The sequence below is a fragment of the Centruroides sculpturatus genome, unplaced genomic scaffold, assembly GCF_000671375.1.
Source record: "Centruroides sculpturatus isolate CEXI.00-Female unplaced genomic scaffold, Cexi_2.0 scaffold307, whole genome shotgun sequence".
NCBI lineage: Eukaryota > Metazoa > Arthropoda > Arachnida > Scorpiones > Buthidae > Centruroides > Centruroides sculpturatus.
In genome coordinates, this window is record NW_019384520.1 from 60,078 (window position 1) to 80,806 (window position 20,729).

Consider the following 20,729-nt stretch of genomic DNA (forward strand, 5'->3'; position numbering starts at 1 on the left):
TTCCTACTTGGTCATTTGAAGATGGTGGTAGCCTTATTACCTATGAAGAATCCTGATATAGTGTGTGTTGCTAACCAATGGTATGCTGTTGTTATACTTGTACAGGACTGTGGTTTCACAATGGTGGCAGCAATCAACTGAATAGAAAAATGTTCAAGTTGTTAGGTGATTGATTTAAATATGATTGGAGCATATCTGATATTGAATATAAATGAAATGCTGGAATTAGTTCAAATCCCCAGAAACTTACCAAATCATTTTCTACTATATGGCACTGTACTGTACATCTTTTAAAATGTATTAGAAACAATTGGGTTAATCAAAAAAACAACACTCAGACATTCATATATCTTTCACTCTCAAATATTCAGCTTTCAAGAATTGAATGTAGTATGTCACAAGAATTGACTGCAACTACCCATAAGAATGACAGACATGCTTCAGATGACTGTGCATCAACATCTACAATTCTATGCACGGAAAGCTAGAACTTCTGTAAATAAATAATGTAAAATCTTTGACACTTTTTCTAACAATTTTCTTTAATCAAACTAATGTTTTCTGCTATATTTAATGTATTATTATTAGATTAAATATAGCCAAAAACGTTAGTTTGATTAAAGAAAATTGCTAGAAAAAGTGTTGAAGGTTTTATATTACTTATCAACATCTACATTCAGTACTAGTAACACATGTTTACAAGGACATTTAGTCCATACATATTGTTGCATCTTCTCCTGCAAGCATCAGTGAAATGGAAGAAGCTTCCTTAAGTTTTCTAAAAGAGCTTTATTGGTTTGAGAAGAATAACATCTTGAAATATGCGACAGTTTTAAATTACAAAGCTCTTTACCCACCAACATTTGACAGACAGAAAGTATCACTAGCTCTGAAGATATTCAATGAAAAAATAATAGCTGGAATTCATCAACATCTAACATATATCAAGGGAGAAACAACAGCAAACTGCCAAATTCCTGCAGCTGATTTTAAACTGGTGGTGCATCATGAATGTAAATCAGCTGTTGAAAGGTATACATCCACAAAATCCGTTGTCAACCATTTACAGACATGAATGATGCAAGATTTAATCATATACAGGAATTTAGTGTTTGGTTACAATAGTAGGAATCAACTCATAAAAGTTACAATAATCAATGTCTTTATAGTGAAAACAATGCTGCCCTAATTCAGACAAACATAACAATCTGTGCTTTGATAAAATAACTTCTTGTCCCCAGTCCAGGTTCTTTTGTCTTGACAGTTAAGATTCAAAGTGACAGTATTGAGACAAGATTTGGATTGTATAGGCAGCTTTCAGACTCAAACTACAAAGTATCAGTGCACAGATCCTGGAATCTGAGAAAAATTATGCATTTTGACAGTGTTGGATCTTCATTCTAGTAAATTTGGTTAGTAAAGTTATGTGATTTATTTGATAATATGAAAGAACAACCATTGAAATTTTTGCAGCTTAACCTAAGAATTTCAGGATATTCTAATTGAACCTGAAGTGTTCATAAGCTTTTCAGACCAATGTATCATAGTTTTTATTTCTAGATATGTTGCAAAGAAGGTGAGTGCTACACTTGATTATGGTACATGTAAAATAATGTTGATAGTTGACAGGAACCTAAATATAGAATTTCCTCAATTTGCCAATGCACAGTACAGTCCCTTGCTTAATCGAGGTGACCTGAAATATCCCTCTTTACAGTAAACTGAATTTGTGATTAAATGTTATTCAATGTTTAGTACATTAATACTTCTAAGTATGGGGAAATATTTTTGAAGAACAGCAACCAGAAGTCATTATCAAATGCAATACTCAGACATAAAAAAGTGGTTGTTTTAAATGCAAAACTACAAAAACTTGTTATAAATGATGGTGTATGTCTGTGTGGTGTAAGGAATGCTGATTTATTTTGTAAGGCTATTCCTATTCTAAGCAATATTTTCATTGATAACTATATGAAAATTTGCAACGAGACTCTGAGAACCAAGCATTTTAATAAGCAAAAATTGGATACACTGCATTAAAATAAATCATTTGGATTTTACATTGAGAATTTGTATTCTATGAAGTAAGTTATGATGAGAAACTTTTTTCCATATTTTATTTATATGTAAGTCATATATAATATGTTTAATTGTAATAATTAAAATTTATGGTGTAACTAATCCACTGTTTTGAACCTAGTGCAGTAGAAATAAAGATTTAAAATAATGAAGTAAAATAATAATAATAATAATAGTAAATATTTTTTGTTTTAGGTCTTAATACGAGTATATTATTCTATTATTACAAATCATTGCTTATAGCTACTTTGTTTTTGTATGACAAATTACTGAATGACTGAATTCCAATTATTTGTATTATGCTTATTCAAGTTATTTATGGCTTATTAATGATAATAATAATAATAATATTAATTAAATAATACCAAAGTAGGTTAAATGCTATCCTCAGAACACAGTTAAATGCAACACACAGTTAAAGTAATAAACACATATGTCATCCCAGTACTCACATACTCTTTTGGAGTTATACATTGGACTCACACAGATCTCAAGCAACTCCAAAGGAAAACAAGAACAACACTTACTAAGCATAAACATCATCATCCTAAATCCGTCACAGAAAGATTAACCCTTCCATGTAAAGATGGCAGACGTGGCCTGATTGACATAGTTAACCTTCACTACAAACAAATACAGTCACTGCGAGAGTTTTTCTACAAGGAAACAAGAAACATCACAATTACACAAAGCAGTAACTCTAGCAGACTCAAATAACACACCATTAAACTTACACTCACATCATACAGACTTGACACAACATATAAAAAGCATAGACACCATTAATTAAGCAATTGTGGGCTCGAAAGGCACTCCATGGCAGGCATCCTTATGACCTGGCCCAGGATTTTGTTGATAAAACTGCATCAAACAGCTGGTTAGATCAGGGATGCCTCTTTGGGGAGACAGAAGGATTCATGATTGCCATACAGGATCAGGTCATAAATACTAAAAACTACAGAAAACACATACTCAAAGATACAACACTCACAAATGACACATGCAGAAAATGTCACATCATGCCAGAAACTATACAACACATCACTTCTGGTTGCAAGCTCTTGGCACAGACAGATTACTTACATAGACACAATCAAGTAGCAAATATAATACACCAAGAGCTTGCAAAGAAACACAAATTGGCAGACATCCACGAACCATACTACAAGTATATTCCACAGACAGTATTGGAAAATAACACGCACAAAATGTATTACGACAGAGCCATAATCACAGATAAAACAATTTACCACAACAGACCAGACATCACACTCATTGACAAACACAATAAAATCACATACATTATAGACATAGCCATTCCAAACACTCACAATGTACAAAACACATGCACTGAAAAAATTAGCAAGTACACAGAACTTGCCCAGGAAATAAGGCATCTATGGAGGATGGATAGGGTAGTTATTGTACCTGTTGTTCTTTCCTGTACAGGTGTGATACCACACACACTACACAAAAGCCTGGGAACATTAGAATTGAGTAGAAATACATACATAACACTACAGAAGGCCACTATATTGAATACATGCCACATTGTTAGGAAATTCCTGAATACAGACACTGACACACTTATTTAATTTTAGTTTTGTTTTGGTTACTATGCCTTGACTCTGGTCTGGCATAGTACACAGCCACCAGTGTGAACCGAGTAACCCACTAAACCCAACAAAATAATAATAATTAATGTTTAATGATTAAGAATTAGTTCAATTTAATTATATTTTTGTTAAAATTAAATGAAATAAACTAAATTATGTGTAAAAAAATAGCTGGAAACTTTAAAGATATTTGTAAATACTGTTTACTTAAGTAGGAAGCATAGGCCACCAATGTCAACCATCTTGCAAAATGGCAGTGTTCATGGTTAGGCCTGTTGTCATAGTTGGATGTGGTTACGTTCTACTGTGCAGTTGCAATTACTAGCTCATTCAACAACTTTTCCTTCATTTAAATTTGCTAATAGCATCTTTAAAAATTATGAAAATCCTTTATACACAAATCTTAATCTGCCATGTCAATTTTTCTGAAAATTACCACATATCTAAGTGTGCCTCATCTCTTCTGTTTTTATACATCAATCCTCATTTTAGTCAATATCATTAAACACCTCTACTTAAACTTTTATCTTGAAACCTAATTATTTCCAACAATGACTCTCCAATCTATTTAGACAGGTCTAAATAGATGTTACTCTCAGATTTATTTACATGTCTGTCAAGTTTAGCATATGTTAATTCTCTATAGTGAACAATAACTAAGTGATTGGTTCAAACTTCTATTACTTGATATTGTAAAATTTATGTGAACTTTTTTAGTAGTGTCAACAAAGTCATTTGTAAAAATTACTTTACTTACTCTAAATCTAGTATGGTAATCATTCTCCCTAAAGTCAGACGAGTCATGTTGTTATTCCAAACTCATCTCAACCTCAAATAATTTTTCAAACATAAAATATACTACAGATATTATCCACATTAAAATATTTTTCTATTCAATTTTTTATGAGTTTATTTTATCATTTATTATTTTATATTTATAAGCTGTCTAACAAATAGGGAACTTTTAAAATTGTTTTCAATGATTGGTTAGTCAATCTTGTTGACAATTAAGAAATGCAACTTGATAATTAAAAAATCAGTATGCTATAAAGACTTGCTTTTTTTCTATCATTATGAAATGAATTCTGATGACTAAAATAATTATATATGCTTAAAATGTGAATGTGTAATGTTTCATCTTATTTATACACAACAGCACTACTTTCAGCCATCTTGTTTATGAAACAAAAACCAATTATTACATCATTACCATTTTGATTTAGTTTCTTTCTTTTTAAAAGTTCTACAAAGAAATTTATTTTATATTAATTTCAATAAAATTCACATTCAATTTAAAATATATAATTTATTTTAGTAAAAATTTGAAGACAATAGTAAAATAAATTTTTATGTAACATTTTCTAAATAGAAATTAGATGAACAAAACAAATTCCAGAATCTTATTGAATAGTCTGATCGTTACAATTTATCAATTTTCAACATATAAGGAATCCACCACAGACATAATATTAGTTATAAATATTTTCAATACCTAATCAGTTTAAACAATTCTGTCTCAAATATTTAAATTATATTTGTCAGAAATATGTTTATGTTCCATTCATTTCAAACAAAAACATCATTCTATTGCCATTTTATTCCAAATAAAATCAATAAAAAAACAACTAAAACATTCAAAAGTTAAAAATATTATTGCCTTTTAAGGTTTCTATCACAGTATGGTTATCTACCTCAAATATTCTGTTTTTTCCCACTTCATTTATTTTATAATTACATCTACAATTAAAACCTTTTATTCAGTATCAGAACTTCAACGAATTTTCGTTGAAGTTCTGATACTGAATAAAAGATCCTGTAATAGAACTTCAACGAATTTTCGTTGAAGTTCTATTACAGGATAAAAGGTTTTGTGTATATTTAATTAATTACTCCAGCAATTTGTGAAGAACATAGTTACAATACAGCTACAATAAACTTCTAATAGATAAAGATGGGAATAAAATGATGGAATGTCTACAATGATGCTTTCTAAACTGCATCTGGCAACTTAAGAAGTGAAGGGTATAAAGCAGTGCAGGCAATGTGGCATTTTTATTTCCGTTTTAACAAGTTTTTGCACATTATATGCCTTTGCAAGCCATATGCAAGAAATTCTGATATATTGTTAAAATATTTCACTCAAAAATTTAGAAATGGAATAAATTTTGAAAATAAATATCTAACCATATTGACTATTTAGACTATTCTTCATGATAACTTCATGTTATAATGTGAAGTTCACTAATACTAAAACAAGTTTTAAGGAGCCCAATAGATCATTTTTTTATTTTGAAATTAAATGATTTTTGGAATAATATCACATATAATCAGAATCTGATGGGAGATAGTATTCCAAAAAGCATTTAATTCCGAAATATAAAAATGATCTGTCTATTCCTTAAAAATTAGTTTTAGAATTACTTGTGTGTTTGTAAGTATCTATAAATTAAAACTGAAATATAAATTATTTCATATTTTGACTAGAAATAAAACAAATATTTTTTCACAAATTATTATTATTTAAGAGAAAGCTTTCAAACCATATTCTAGTCTTGATTATTTCAAAACAATATTCTGAATAATTTATTATATATCTTTATTTCTTACTTCACTTTCAAGTTCTTCACTTGTAAAAACTTTTAATTTCTTGTATTTTTTCAAAATATTTCTTTTATAACCAACTTATTTATGTTTTAGGATATAAAAAGATCTTAGAAGTTTCAGTTTTAAAGTACTGATCTACATAATTACATAGTGAAGGTTTTATAAGTATTACGATTAAGAGTAATAACTAAAAAATAATAAAAGTAAAATGTTACAAAGGAAGATCATATAAAATCTAGTGACACAGTTCCTATTATAAAAATTTTAGTGGTTCTGAGAATATACATAAGATTCAGGCAAACTTAAAAAAAAATTATTTTAAAAAGATTATAAATCAACTATTTACCAATTCTTTTTCTAACTGTGACTGAATTGCCTGAGTCTCTAAATTCCTCTTTTCCATTCCTAAACAAAGAAAATACAATATTTCAATTTCTTCAAAAGCAGTTGAAACATATTTATATTCTGTTACAATAAAATTTATAAAAGATTATTCTATTTAATTTATATTAAATGTCAATCATATACTTATTTACATACGATATAAAAATAATACATTGAAATATACTGATAAAACTAGTTATTTGTATATTTTTTCCTAGATTTATGTTTGATGGTTGACACATTAAATAATAAAATCAATTCAAAATTTTCTTAAAATAATAATTAGAAACTAGAAGTAATTTTTATGAAAAATTTTCTAAGATGCTAACAATATTTTTCATGTATGCTCTTTCATTTCATAAAGATAGAGCCAGCAAGGGCACTTGTTCAAAAAGTAATATTTAAGTTTAAAAATGGATTATTACAGGGAGAAACAGTAAAAAAATTGGCTCAAAATTAAAATGATCATATTTCCACATATATAAGAGCATGCTGTTATGTTTGAGTATAAGCGTATATTCTCATATCCAAGCACATTATATATATATATATATGCTCTTATATATCAAAGTGTGAGAGTATGCTTTTATACATGGGGCAAAATTGGCACTATATTGTGCAAAGAAAACTTCACTGTAAAAATAACTTTCATAGTATCAGAAGTCTATTATTTTTAATAATGGTTACCACAGAAATGTCATTGAGTAGTTACGTATAAATACACTTATGTTTAATTTACATTGGCACAACAGTATAAGCCAAAACAAGCTAGTGCAGAGTATGCTCTTAGATGCAAAGTATATTTTTATAAAGTAGGATGTGTGTTTAAAAAAATGCAAAAACAAATGATTTTCACTTATAAGAACATGCTGTTATATGTACAAAAATATGGTATGTGTGATGCTATATTTCTGGTATGAGATTTTATTTTAAAAAGTTTTTTTAATAAAAAAAAAAGCCTTATTTTTAGAAGTAGGAGTGAGTTTTTAAAAAATTTATAAATGCCAATAGCAAGTGAAATTTTTACTAAGTCTGACCCCACTTGAGATACCCTCTCTATCTTCCCCTTGACTCACAATCTCCAACATGTAATAGAATCAATGTTCAGAATAGAAGCATTCTTGCCAAATCTGAAAATTTTTGGTCCATGCAGTCCTGAGATATAAAGCAAAAGACAGGTAAACACACATACATACATACAGAATGTTGTTCCTGTTATCTTGATGTTTTTGAAATCAGGAGACCTTAAAACATTCAGAAATTTAAAAAACCCAGAAGGTTAAAATTTGGCCATTAACTATACTTTTTCTCTGTTCTATAACAGCAGGGAAAGTAAAAATAATCAATCATATATGAGAAAAATAGCTCTATATATCTGTAAATTTATCTCCAATTTTAATATTTAGCATATAAAAATAATCTGAATAAAGAATTTTTGATAACAATTACCCTGTTTGGTCTTTTGATGCTCCGAGCGTTCTTGTTGTAATAATGTTTCCAGTTCTTTCTTACGTTCATAAAGAACTTAAATTAAAACAAGTATAAATAAATAATTAAATATCTGAAATAAATTAAAAATTACTTTAATTTGAATCACTTACAATTTAACATAATTATCATCCTGTAGAATTATTTTCAATTACTTTTCATTATATTAACAGAATAATTTATTGTTTTTAAATATATTAATACTACAAATAATCCTTGAAACAAAATTACTTCTATTCAAATATATAAAGTAAAAACTATACATGCTTAGTATATTCAGTATCAAATCTATTAATATACACAAAATTTAACAGTCTGTATACTGCATAGTTATATTTAGTAATATAACTATGCAGTGGTGACAATATATTTATAGTGACAATATATTATATTTATGGTGACAATTCTACTGAATTTGTAATAGCTATCTCTCTTTCTTTAATGTATCTAATGATAGATTCATTTACAAAAGCACCAGCAACCATAGCTGCTGGTTTCTCTTCCTGCAAATGCTTTATCACTTTTAATTTTACTTTCTTTGATCTTTTCACAATTTTTATCATTAGAATTTGTTTAGATGACACTGTAGGTTTGTAAGGATAAAAACCAAATGGAAAGCTCTATTCATAAAGCACAATGTTTACTATTCACTTAAGTGCATGTGCTATAAGGCCAGAAACTACAAAATACTGACAACTGAAATTGCAAACTGCAGTAAAGTATGTTCAAGAAAAAACATTAAAAATCATTCACTTGTTTTTCTAGTAATTGTCTCATTATTTTTTTATTAATTCTTCTGCAAATAAGCAAATATAGAAAATGGTTTCAAATAGTGAATAGTGATTTAAATGTGAAAAATGCACAGATATGGAGATTCTACTGCATTAATAAAACTATCAATTACCATTCAATAATAACATAACTTTATTATATAATTAAAAATTCATACCTTGTAACTGAGCAGAAACTGAATCTTTTTCTCTTTCACATCTATCTTTTTCTTTCTGGCAAACATTATGATAATTTTCTACTTCTTTTAAATGCACATGTGAGTTATGAATTAGCAACACCATCAAACATGCTACTCCCAATATTAATATATACAGTATTATTCGGAATTTTGGACTTCGCATTACCAAGCCAGCATTCATTGTTTTGTTTATGTCTAAATACAATTAAATCGGGAAAACAGAATGATAAATATTTCTTAGATAATATTTTTAATTACATAACAAAACAAAAACTTAAAATTAATTGTTTCAAATTTCCAATGAAATTTGATACTATTTTAAAAAATCACCTAATTTAATACAAATGTCTAAATTTCTGTATTATTTTATGGCAGATCTGTTATAGACAGACTTTATGATAATAGATAATGTACAGTATAGGTTGGCCATGATTAAAGTTTTCCTAATTATAGCACTCTGTAGCTGTAACTAATGTATGTATTGACACCAAAATTTGCAAAAATGTGGAAAAGGATTTTGCAGGAAAAACAAAAATTTAGTTCTAAAACCTCTGTTAGGAGATGTTTACAGGAAAATACATGAAACAAAACACATTAATAAATTTGTTATTTTAAATGTTGTAAATAGAGTAAGTAAAATCAAGGACATTTATGAAATGGAAACAAAAAATAAGCTGTAGAACACAGTTCATTGCCTTCAAATTTTACAACTGAACAATGAGGCACATATTGAACAACATTCCTCATATCACTAAACAGTTTCTGCAGAAGGAATGCCACTTGCAGAATGAATAAATGCATTTTGTTGTTTTGTTTTGTATATTTTCCTGTAAACATCTCCTAGTGAAAGTTTTTGAACTTAATTTTTTTGTGTAAAATTCTTTACATCATTTGCATAGTCTGTATACAAATTTTGATGTCAATTTGCTTATTGCTCTGAATAGGAAAACTAATTATGACTCTGTAGATATTTGTGTACACATACAAATAATATCTAAGCTTAAAAACTTTATCATGCACTACTAAGTATTATGTCTAATTAAAAAAAAATGCCTCTGTCATGTTTAGGCTGTTCTGAATCACATACATCACATACACCCAATTCTTTTTTAATGGATTTCTTTTAGACAATTTTATATATTTCTTTTAATTTTTAATTACAAGCAGCACTGTCAAATGGCTATCTGGCCTCACCCAAAATTTTGAAATAACACACTCCAGAAAAAATTCAATTCTCTTTTTACACAATTTGTTTTGCAGCATTGAAAGCATTCACAGAGAAATAAACTATTCCTTAACACCTTTTTATGCGAGTTTTTCTACTTGTGTATATATAATTGTCGATGTGACTTCTACCCTACTATTTACATTGTTTTGATCTAATATAGTTTTATGAATTTGCCTTTTTAAAAATCTTCCTTTGATTTTAATTCTAAGAAAAATATTCATAATTTCTTTTTTAAAAAAATTCTTAAAATTTCTGCATTCCACCAAGAAATTGAATTTGGCTCTAGGTTTTGTTAAAACTAGTACCAGTCTTCTATAAAAGTTAGCCAGCATAATTATGCTGGCTAACTTTTATAGAAGACTGGTACTAGCCTTAACGAAACCTAGAGCCAAATTCTTAAAATTTGCATCAGTTATAGACATGCTGAAATAAATCTTAAGATTTGACTGTTATTTATTATTATAGTTATTAAGATTTATTATTACAATTAGACTTAATATAGCCCAATAACACAGTAATTTGTTTGGCTTGGCTGTTCTTTCTACAATTTATTTGAATGTGTATAGCAGCAACAACCAACTTTCATTCTGATTTTATTCCACAATTAAAGCAGTCAGATAAAATTTGATTCAAAGTTTGGCAATCTCTACAATTTGTATGATTGCATTGATTCTAATTTCTTTCAATACAAAATAGTTTTGTATGCTGTTTAGTGTCAAAAACGATAAGCATTTTGATGTTTAATTGAAAAACACAAATAAAAAATAAAATTTGATTCATGCAAATAATATAAATTTATTAAATGTTGCCGATAAGTTATAATCATCCTGCCTCTGATTTATTAACTAAAATTGGAACGTTTTGTTTAAACATATTCTATTACATTAATTGGCTTTCCTTATTATTTTTACTTGCTTTTAAGGTCTGGAATCATCAATCTTCCATTTTTCTACAAGGACAGTATAATGTAAAAACAGAATTGGATGTATTTTTTGAAATTATTATGTAAAAATGACTATAATGGTAAATCTTGCAATGAATTTATTATTGCAATATTATATAGAAATAGATTTAAAATTATTCCTGAGTTCAAGAAATAACAAAAACTGATTAACTATAATTTCCTTGTATGAAGTCACTGAAGAGGCTTATAAGATATTAAAGCTAACTGCAATTTTTAATCATATTCTTAATTTATTCATTTTAAAATATATGTTCTCCATCTAAAATTTGTAGTGTCTTGCTCCTGTACATTATACTTTTCCTGATAACAACAAAGTCATGCCAGTCATCTATGTAACTCCAGGGGAAAATATTTGAATTGAAGTCACATGAATTCAATTCAAATACTTTCCTCTATATGGATATAGTTAATCAGGGCCTCCTGCCCCTAAGTTTTCTATATCTGGTCTCAACTTACATCTACTTAACATCATTCTCGAGATTAAGGACAGGCAGACAGACAGACAGGACAGTGAGAATTTATAGTTATATAATTTTTTCAATTGCAACCGAACCACAAAAACTTCTGTAAGACAGGGCCAATCTAACACAATTTGTTTTAAGAACCCTGTCAATTAGAATAAACATTAGTTCTGAAAATCAGTCATCAAATAAATATTGTAGCTAATAACATTTCTTAATTTGCAACCAAGTCGATTTCATTAATTCTCTAGATCATTTAATAACAAAAAATTTTAAGATTTAGATATGTTATGAAATAAACAAGACAGAATGTTCAACTATTTAACATATTCAATTTGAATTTTTCATTTAACTTTGCCTAAGACACAGAAACCAAAAAATATTTCTTCTTCATAATGTATTGCTTATTGCAAAAAATGTTGAGATTTATCAAGCTAGCTTTCATGAGTATAACCAAAAGATAATTTTATGAATATTTATTACAAGTCACTAAAGGTAATGAATGTTATCATTTCAGAGAGAATGTAAATATTGTATTTTTCACAAGATTTAATTTTTTGACTATTGATACAGTAGACTTGCAATCATCCAGTCCTACATACTATCCATTCTGATCAGCTATGTCATAAAGTATTTTTATAGAAACAAAAGGTACAGTATTATTAAATAATAATATTGTTTAAAAATGCAATCACAAACATTTTCATAAAACAGTATTGTTTTATGAAAATGTTATGTTTTATGAAAATGTTCATAAAACAGTATTGTTTTATGAAAATGTTTAATGTAAATTCTGCGAATAATGCAGCATGGTAATTGTAGGCATCTTACCAACTTACTTTTGCTGTAAATTCTGTATTAAAACATTATATGATTACAGTCTGTCGGTATGGACTATGACTTTAATTTAGACATAATTTAATCTACACTTAATAAATCTTATCTTTTGCTCAATAAACTGTCACCTTCCTCATACCAAGAATAGCAATGTTGATCACACATCTTAGCCTCACTTTCCTGATCAGCCACATTCATTATTTTGATGCCATATTATTTTATGAATATCTTAATGGTATTTTAAATTTAAATTATATTTTTATTTATATTCCATCTTTGAACTCATGGAAGAATAAATATAATTCTTAAATCCTTTTTNTTCATTATGAAAATAAAATTTAATTTTTTGACATATTTCCAGGAAGCCACTTCCTTTCATTCAATGGCAAATATTTTATGTTTTTAATAGTTGAATTAAATGTTACCATCAAATTCACAAAATATTCCATGACTGTAAAACTTTTTGATACTTTCCGGTTAGTAGGGCACCAGACAATTGATGCAATCCAACTTGCGTGTATTAGGTTGATAATTAGTTCAGAGAGGATAGGTTTAGGTTTGAGTTAAATCGCATCAATTGACTGGGATCCTGCTAACCAACAAGTACCAATTTTTTATACTCACATACGATGCCAAATATAGTAAAGAAGAAAGCATAATGACTTCCAAAATTAGATTTATGTACTTAACGAATTAAACACATGCAAGTACTTGCAACATTTCAAAATATCTTTCTCAAGCAAAGAAATTATATATAAAATTTTGTTATGTATATACAGTGGTACCTCAGGATACGAATGCCCCAGCATACGAAATTTTCAGGATACGACATGAAATTCGAACATATTTTTGCTCCACAATACGAACAAAAACTCACCATACGATGTTACATTAGTTCGCAGCGCCATTTTTTATTTACTTCTACAGTTANAAAAAAAAAAGCCTTATTTTTAGAAGTAGGAGTGAGTTTTTAAAAAATTTATAAATGCCAATAGCAAGTGAAATTTTTACTAAGTCTGACCCCACTTGAGATACCCTCTCTATCTTCCCCTTGACTCACAATCTCCAACATGTAATAGAATCAATGTTCAGAATAGAAGCATTCTTGCCAAATCTGAAAATTTTTGGTCCATGCAGTCCTGAGATATAAAGCAAAAGACAGGTAAACACACATACATACATACAGAATGTTGTTCCTGTTATCTTGATGTTTTTGAAATCAGGAGACCTTAAAACATTCAGAAATTTAAAAAACCCAGAAGGTTAAAATTTGGCCATTAACTATACTTTTTCTCTGTTCTATAACAGCAGGGAAAGTAAAAATAATCAATCATATATGAGAAAAATAGCTCTATATATCTGTAAATTTATCTCCAATTTTAATATTTAGCATATAAAAATAATCTGAATAAAGAATTTTTGATAACAATTACCCTGTTTGGTCTTTTGATGCTCCGAGCGTTCTTGTTGTAATAATGTTTCCAGTTCTTTCTTACGTTCATAAAGAACTTAAATTAAAACAAGTATAAATAAATAATTAAATATCTGAAATAAATTAAAAATTACTTTAATTTGAATCACTTACAATTTAACATAATTATCATCCTGTAGAATTATTTTCAATTACTTTTCATTATATTAACAGAATAATTTATTGTTTTTAAATATATTAATACTACAAATAATCCTTGAAACAAAATTACTTCTATTCAAATATATAAAGTAAAAACTATACATGCTTAGTATATTCAGTATCAAATCTATTAATATACACAAAATTTAACAGTCTGTATACTGCATAGTTATATTTAGTAATATAACTATGCAGTGGTGACAATATATTTATAGTGACAATATATTATATTTATGGTGACAATTCTACTGAATTTGTAATAGCTATCTCTCTTTCTTTAATGTATCTAATGATAGATTCATTTACAAAAGCACCAGCAACCATAGCTGCTGGTTTCTCTTCCTGCAAATGCTTTATCACTTTTAATTTTACTTTCTTTGATCTTTTCACAATTTTTATCATTAGAATTTGTTTAGATGACACTGTAGGTTTGTAAGGATAAAAACCAAATGGAAAGCTCTATTCATAAAGCACAATGTTTACTATTCACTTAAGTGCATGTGCTATAAGGCCAGAAACTACAAAATACTGACAACTGAAATTGCAAACTGCAGTAAAGTATGTTCAAGAAAAAACATTAAAAATCATTCACTTGTTTTTCTAGTAATTGTCTCATTATTTTTTTATTAATTCTTCTGCAAATAAGCAAATATAGAAAATGGTTTCAAATAGTGAATAGTGATTTAAATGTGAAAAATGCACAGATATGGAGATTCTACTGCATTAATAAAACTATCAATTACCATTCAATAATAACATAACTTTATTATATAATTAAAAATTCATACCTTGTAACTGAGCAGAAACTGAATCTTTTTCTCTTTCACATCTATCTTTTTCTTTCTGGCAAACATTATGATAATTTTCTACTTCTTTTAAATGCACATGTGAGTTATGAATTAGCAACACCATCAAACATGCTACTCCCAATATTAATATATACAGTATTATTCGGAATTTTGGACTTCGCATTACCAAGCCAGCATTCATTGTTTTGTTTATGTCTAAATACAATTAAATCGGGAAAACAGAATGATAAATATTTCTTAGATAATATTTTTAATTACATAACAAAACAAAAACTTAAAATTAATTGTTTCAAATTTCCAATGAAATTTGATACTATTTTAAAAAATCACCTAATTTAATACAAATGTCTAAATTTCTGTATTATTTTATGGCAGATCTGTTATAGACAGACTTTATGATAATAGATAATGTACAGTATAGGTTGGCCATGATTAAAGTTTTCCTAATTATAGCACTCTGTAGCTGTAACTAATGTATGTATTGACACCAAAATTTGCAAAAATGTGGAAAAGGATTTTGCAGGAAAAACAAAAATTTAGTTCTAAAACCTCTGTTAGGAGATGTTTACAGGAAAATACATGAAACAAAACACATTAATAAATTTGTTATTTTAAATGTTGTAAATAGAGTAAGTAAAATCAAGGACATTTATGAAATGGAAACAAAAAATAAGCTGTAGAACACAGTTCATTGCCTTCAAATTTTACAACTGAACAATGAGGCACATATTGAACAACATTCCTCATATCACTAAACAGTTTCTGCAGAAGGAATGCCACTTGCAGAATGAATAAATGCATTTTGTTGTTTTGTTTTGTATATTTTCCTGTAAACATCTCCTAGTGAAAGTTTTTGAACTTAATTTTTTTGTGTAAAATTCTTTACATCATTTGCATAGTCTGTATACAAATTTTGATGTCAATTTGCTTATTGCTCTGAATAGGAAAACTAATTATGACTCTGTAGATATTTGTGTACACATACAAATAATATCTAAGCTTAAAAACTTTATCATGCACTACTAAGTATTATGTCTAATTAAAAAAAAATGCCTCTGTCATGTTTAGGCTGTTCTGAATCACATACATCACATACACCCAATTCTTTTTTAATGGATTTCTTTTAGACAATTTTATATATTTCTTTTAATTTTTAATTACAAGCAGCACTGTCAAATGGCTATCTGGCCTCACCCAAAATTTTGAAATAACACACTCCAGAAAAAATTCAATTCTCTTTTTACACAATTTGTTTTGCAGCATTGAAAGCATTCACAGAGAAATAAACTATTCCTTAACACCTTTTTATGCGAGTTTTTCTACTTGTGTATATATAATTGTCGATGTGACTTCTACCCTACTATTTACATTGTTTTGATCTAATATAGTTTTATGAATTTGCCTTTTTAAAAATCTTCCTTTGATTTTAATTCTAAGAAAAATATTCATAATTTCTTTTTTAAAAAAATTCTTAAAATTTCTGCATTCCACCAAGAAATTGAATTTGGCTCTAGGTTTTGTTAAAACTAGTACCAGTCTTCTATAAAAGTTAGCCAGCATAATTATGCTGGCTAACTTTTATAGAAGACTGGTACTAGCCTTAACGAAACCTAGAGCCAAATTCTTAAAATTTGCATCAGTTATAGACATGCTGAAATAAATCTTAAGATTTGACTGTTATTTATTATTATAGTTATTAAGATTTATTATTACAATTAGACTTAATATAGCCCAATAACACAGTAATTTGTTTGGCTTGGCTGTTCTTTCTACAATTTATTTGAATGTGTATAGCAGCAACAACCAACTTTCATTCTGATTTTATTCCACAATTAAAGCAGTCAGATAAAATTTGATTCAAAGTTTGGCAATCTCTACAATTTGTATGATTGCATTGATTCTAATTTCTTTCAATACAAAATAGTTTTGTATGCTGTTTAGTGTCAAAAACGATAAGCATTTTGATGTTTAATTGAAAAACACAAATAAAAAATAAAATTTGATTCATGCAAATAATATAAATTTATTAAATGTTGCCGATAAGTTATAATCATCCTGCCTCTGATTTATTAACTAAAATTGGAACGTTTTGTTTAAACATATTCTATTACATTAATTGGCTTTCCTTATTATTTTTACTTGCTTTTAAGGTCTGGAATCATCAATCTTCCATTTTTCTACAAGGACAGTATAATGTAAAAACAGAATTGGATGTATTTTTTGAAATTATTATGTAAAAATGACTATAATGGTAAATCTTGCAATGAATTTATTATTGCAATATTATATAGAAATAGATTTAAAATTATTCCTGAGTTCAAGAAATAACAAAAACTGATTAACTATAATTTCCTTGTATGAAGTCACTGAAGAGGCTTATAAGATATTAAAGCTAACTGCAATTTTTAATCATATTCTTAATTTATTCATTTTAAAATATATGTTCTCCATCTAAAATTTGTAGTGTCTTGCTCCTGTACATTATACTTTTCCTGATAACAACAAAGTCATGCCAGTCATCTATGTAACTCCAGGGGAAAATATTTGAATTGAAGTCACATGAATTCAATTCAAATACTTTCCTCTATATGGATATAGTTAATCAGGGCCTCCTGCCCCTAAGTTTTCTATATCTGGTCTCAACTTACATCTACTTAACATCATTCTCGAGATTAAGGACAGGCAGACAGACAGACAGGACAGTGAGAATTTATAGTTATATAATTTTTTCAATTGCAACCGAACCACAAAAACTTCTGTAAGACAGGGCCAATCTAACACAATTTGTTTTAAGAACCCTGTCAATTAGAATAAACATTAGTTCTGAAAATCAGTCATCAAATAAATATTGTAGCTAATAACATTTCTTAATTTGCAACCAAGTCGATTTCATTAATTCTCTAGATCATTTAATAACAAAAAATTTTAAGATTTAGATATGTTATGAAATAAACAAGACAGAATGTTCAACTATTTAACATATTCAATTTGAATTTTTCATTTAACTTTGCCTAAGACACAGAAACCAAAAAATATTTCTTCTTCATAATGTATTGCTTATTGCAAAAAATGTTGAGATTTATCAAGCTAGCTTTCATGAGTATAACCAAAAGATAATTTTATGAATATTTATTACAAGTCACTAAAGGTAATGAATGTTATCATTTCAGAGAGAATGTAAATATTGTATTTTTCACAAGATTTAATTTTTTGACTATTGATACAGTAGACTTGCAATCATCCAGTCCTACATACTATCCATTCTGATCAGCTATGTCATAAAGTATTTTTATAGAAACAAAAGGTACAGTATTATTAAATAATAATATTGTTTAAAAATGCAATCACAAACATTTTCATAAAACAGTATTGTTTTATGAAAATGTTATGTTTTATGAAAATGTTCATAAAACAGTATTGTTTTATGAAAATGTTTAATGTAAATTCTGCGAATAATGCAGCATGGTAATTGTAGGCATCTTACCAGCTTACTTTTGCTGTAAATTCTGTATTAAAACATTATATGATTACAGTCTGTCGGTATGGACTATGACTTTAATTTAGACATAATTTAATCTACACTTAATAAATCTTATCTTTTGCTCAATAAACTGTCACCTTCCTCATACCAAGAATAGCAATGTTGATCACACATCTTAGCCTCGCTTTCCTGATCAGCCACATTCATTATTTTGATGCCATATTATTTTATGAATATCTTAATGGTATTTTAAATTTAAATTATATTTTTATTTATATTCCATCTTTGAACTCATGGAAGAATAAATATAATTCTTAAATCCTTTTTTATCATTCTCTCAAAACTCTCACAATTATAAAGCATCGATTACTTCAGGACTTCTTTTACTTTCAAAAAATATTGTAAAAAATGTTTTTTACATCATGATTTTTTAATGAGAATTATTGTTCTGGGAACAGCCATCAAATGTTTTTGTGAATACTACTGTAAGTCAACTTAAATAAATAAATATGATCATATGTACTGTAAAAGTTACAGCTGAAAAATAAACCACATATGGGACAGACACACATGTGCTTGACTGTACAGGAAATAACTTATCTTCAATCTCAATGTTATCCAGCATTTTCATTACCTGGCCAACTATCCTCCATGTTGAGCTGGATATTGACAATATTTAAAAATTAATTCCTAACAAAAATAATGGCTAAGCAATCAAGACCATCATCAAGTAAGAAAGCTAATGAAAGAAATATCATTTTTGAACAAAACTTTTAAAAATACATTCACCAATTCTCTCTTATATGCAAATTTGATACATGAAAAAAATAATTTATTACCAAACAACAAATTAATTGTCTCTCTACAGCTATGGCAGATATTTTTCCAGTGCTATTATTAACATTTTAACCTTTTAGTCCAATGTGTTTTTTAATCTGTTTATGTGATTGTGGATAATTTTATGTGGCCCAAGTAATTACAGTAGAGCATCATTTATCCGAAAGCATTCCAGTCAGCAAATTTAAATTTTCGCTAGTGCTGTGGCACTGCAATCTTTGGCTATGTCTTGGGCTAGTCCAATATTTTTTTTTTGTTTGTGTATGTGTTTTAGCTGGCAGCACTGGCAATTTTGTGTGGTGTTTTTCCGAGGACTGTGTCATGCTGAATCGAACGTTTTTGATACTATATTAACTTCTAAAGTATAATTTTTTTTGATTTTATATTTTTCAATATATTTATTTTGTTTGTAAAAAATAAAAAAATAATTTTTAACGATACAATAGCCACGATTATTATTTTAAAAAGTTTATGTTCGGCTTAACATCGACGAAAATTCAATGCAAAGCGACACGCAACGGAAAAAAATTTCAACATGGGCTAGGTTAATATATTTTTTCGTACATAATCGGTTATCCGAACAATCCCAGTCCCAATTAATTCGGATAAACGACACTCTACTGTATACCTGACTATGAATTAAGCTTATTTATTAAGCTTATATATGTTTACCTGAAGTTACAGTATGTAACAAAGTATGTACAGTAACTCTAAATTACTATTTAAATGTCACTTTTAATTAACTTCAGTACATATCAATAGGCCTACAGTACAGTCAAATATTTTTCTGTGATTGGTGAAGATTTTTTTTACAAACTGGCAATTGAAGTGCATAAAAAACTTTTTATTGCATGGAAGAAGTGCAGAAAATATGTGAAGAACTAACTAGATAAATAGTGCATTAAAAATATATTAATTTTGTTTGTTAGCAATCAATAACATATGCTCAACATATATGAAAGCAATTATTGATCTATCCTTGTATATAATTACAGGTAACCCCCGTATAACACGGCACTTCTATAGCATGGATTCACTCTAACATGGTTCGAGAATTGATACCATCCCCCGTATAACACGGTACTTTTATAGCACGGATTCACTCTGACACGGTTTGAGAATTGGGTAAAACCCTCGTACAACAGGAAATGTAATAAATTTTTACATACTTAAGTAATAATAGTTCACGAAAATTATTATTTTTGTGAACTATTAGTACTTAAGTATGTAAATTTTCTCTTCTCGCCTTCTGTCGATACACGTGGTCCTTCTCGAAACTTGTTTCAATGTTGCCAGATCGCGACGCTTCTGCTTCTGATGTTGCCGAATGTTTTTCCC

At 27.9% G+C, this 20,729-nt stretch overlaps 1 protein-coding gene and 1 long non-coding RNA gene across 2 annotated transcripts in view; both read right to left on the reverse strand.

Moving 5' to 3' along the window:
* Positions 1–9,345, reverse strand: part of LOC111622717 (kinesin-related protein 4-like) — a 32,353-nt gene extending 23,008 nt beyond the window's left edge. Inside the window, exons 1-3 of the mRNA XM_023365137.1 lie at positions 9,121–9,345; positions 8,133–8,207; positions 6,646–6,704 (exon numbers count right to left, since the gene is read on the reverse strand). Coding sequence (XP_023220905.1) covers positions 6,646–6,704; positions 8,133–8,207; positions 9,121–9,322 — 336 coding nt within the window. The 5' untranslated portion in view covers positions 9,323–9,345. The remainder of the gene's footprint in view (positions 1–6,645; positions 6,705–8,132; positions 8,208–9,120) is intronic.
* Positions 9,346–13,580: 4,235 nt separating this feature from the next.
* The window catches only part of LOC111622710, an 11,253-nt gene continuing 4,104 nt past the window's right edge, over positions 13,581–20,729 (reverse strand). Inside the window, exons 2-3 of the long non-coding RNA XR_002756319.1 lie at positions 15,053–15,268; positions 13,581–14,139 (exon numbers count right to left, since the gene is read on the reverse strand). This is a non-coding gene — a long non-coding RNA (uncharacterized LOC111622710). The remainder of the gene's footprint in view (positions 14,140–15,052; positions 15,269–20,729) is intronic.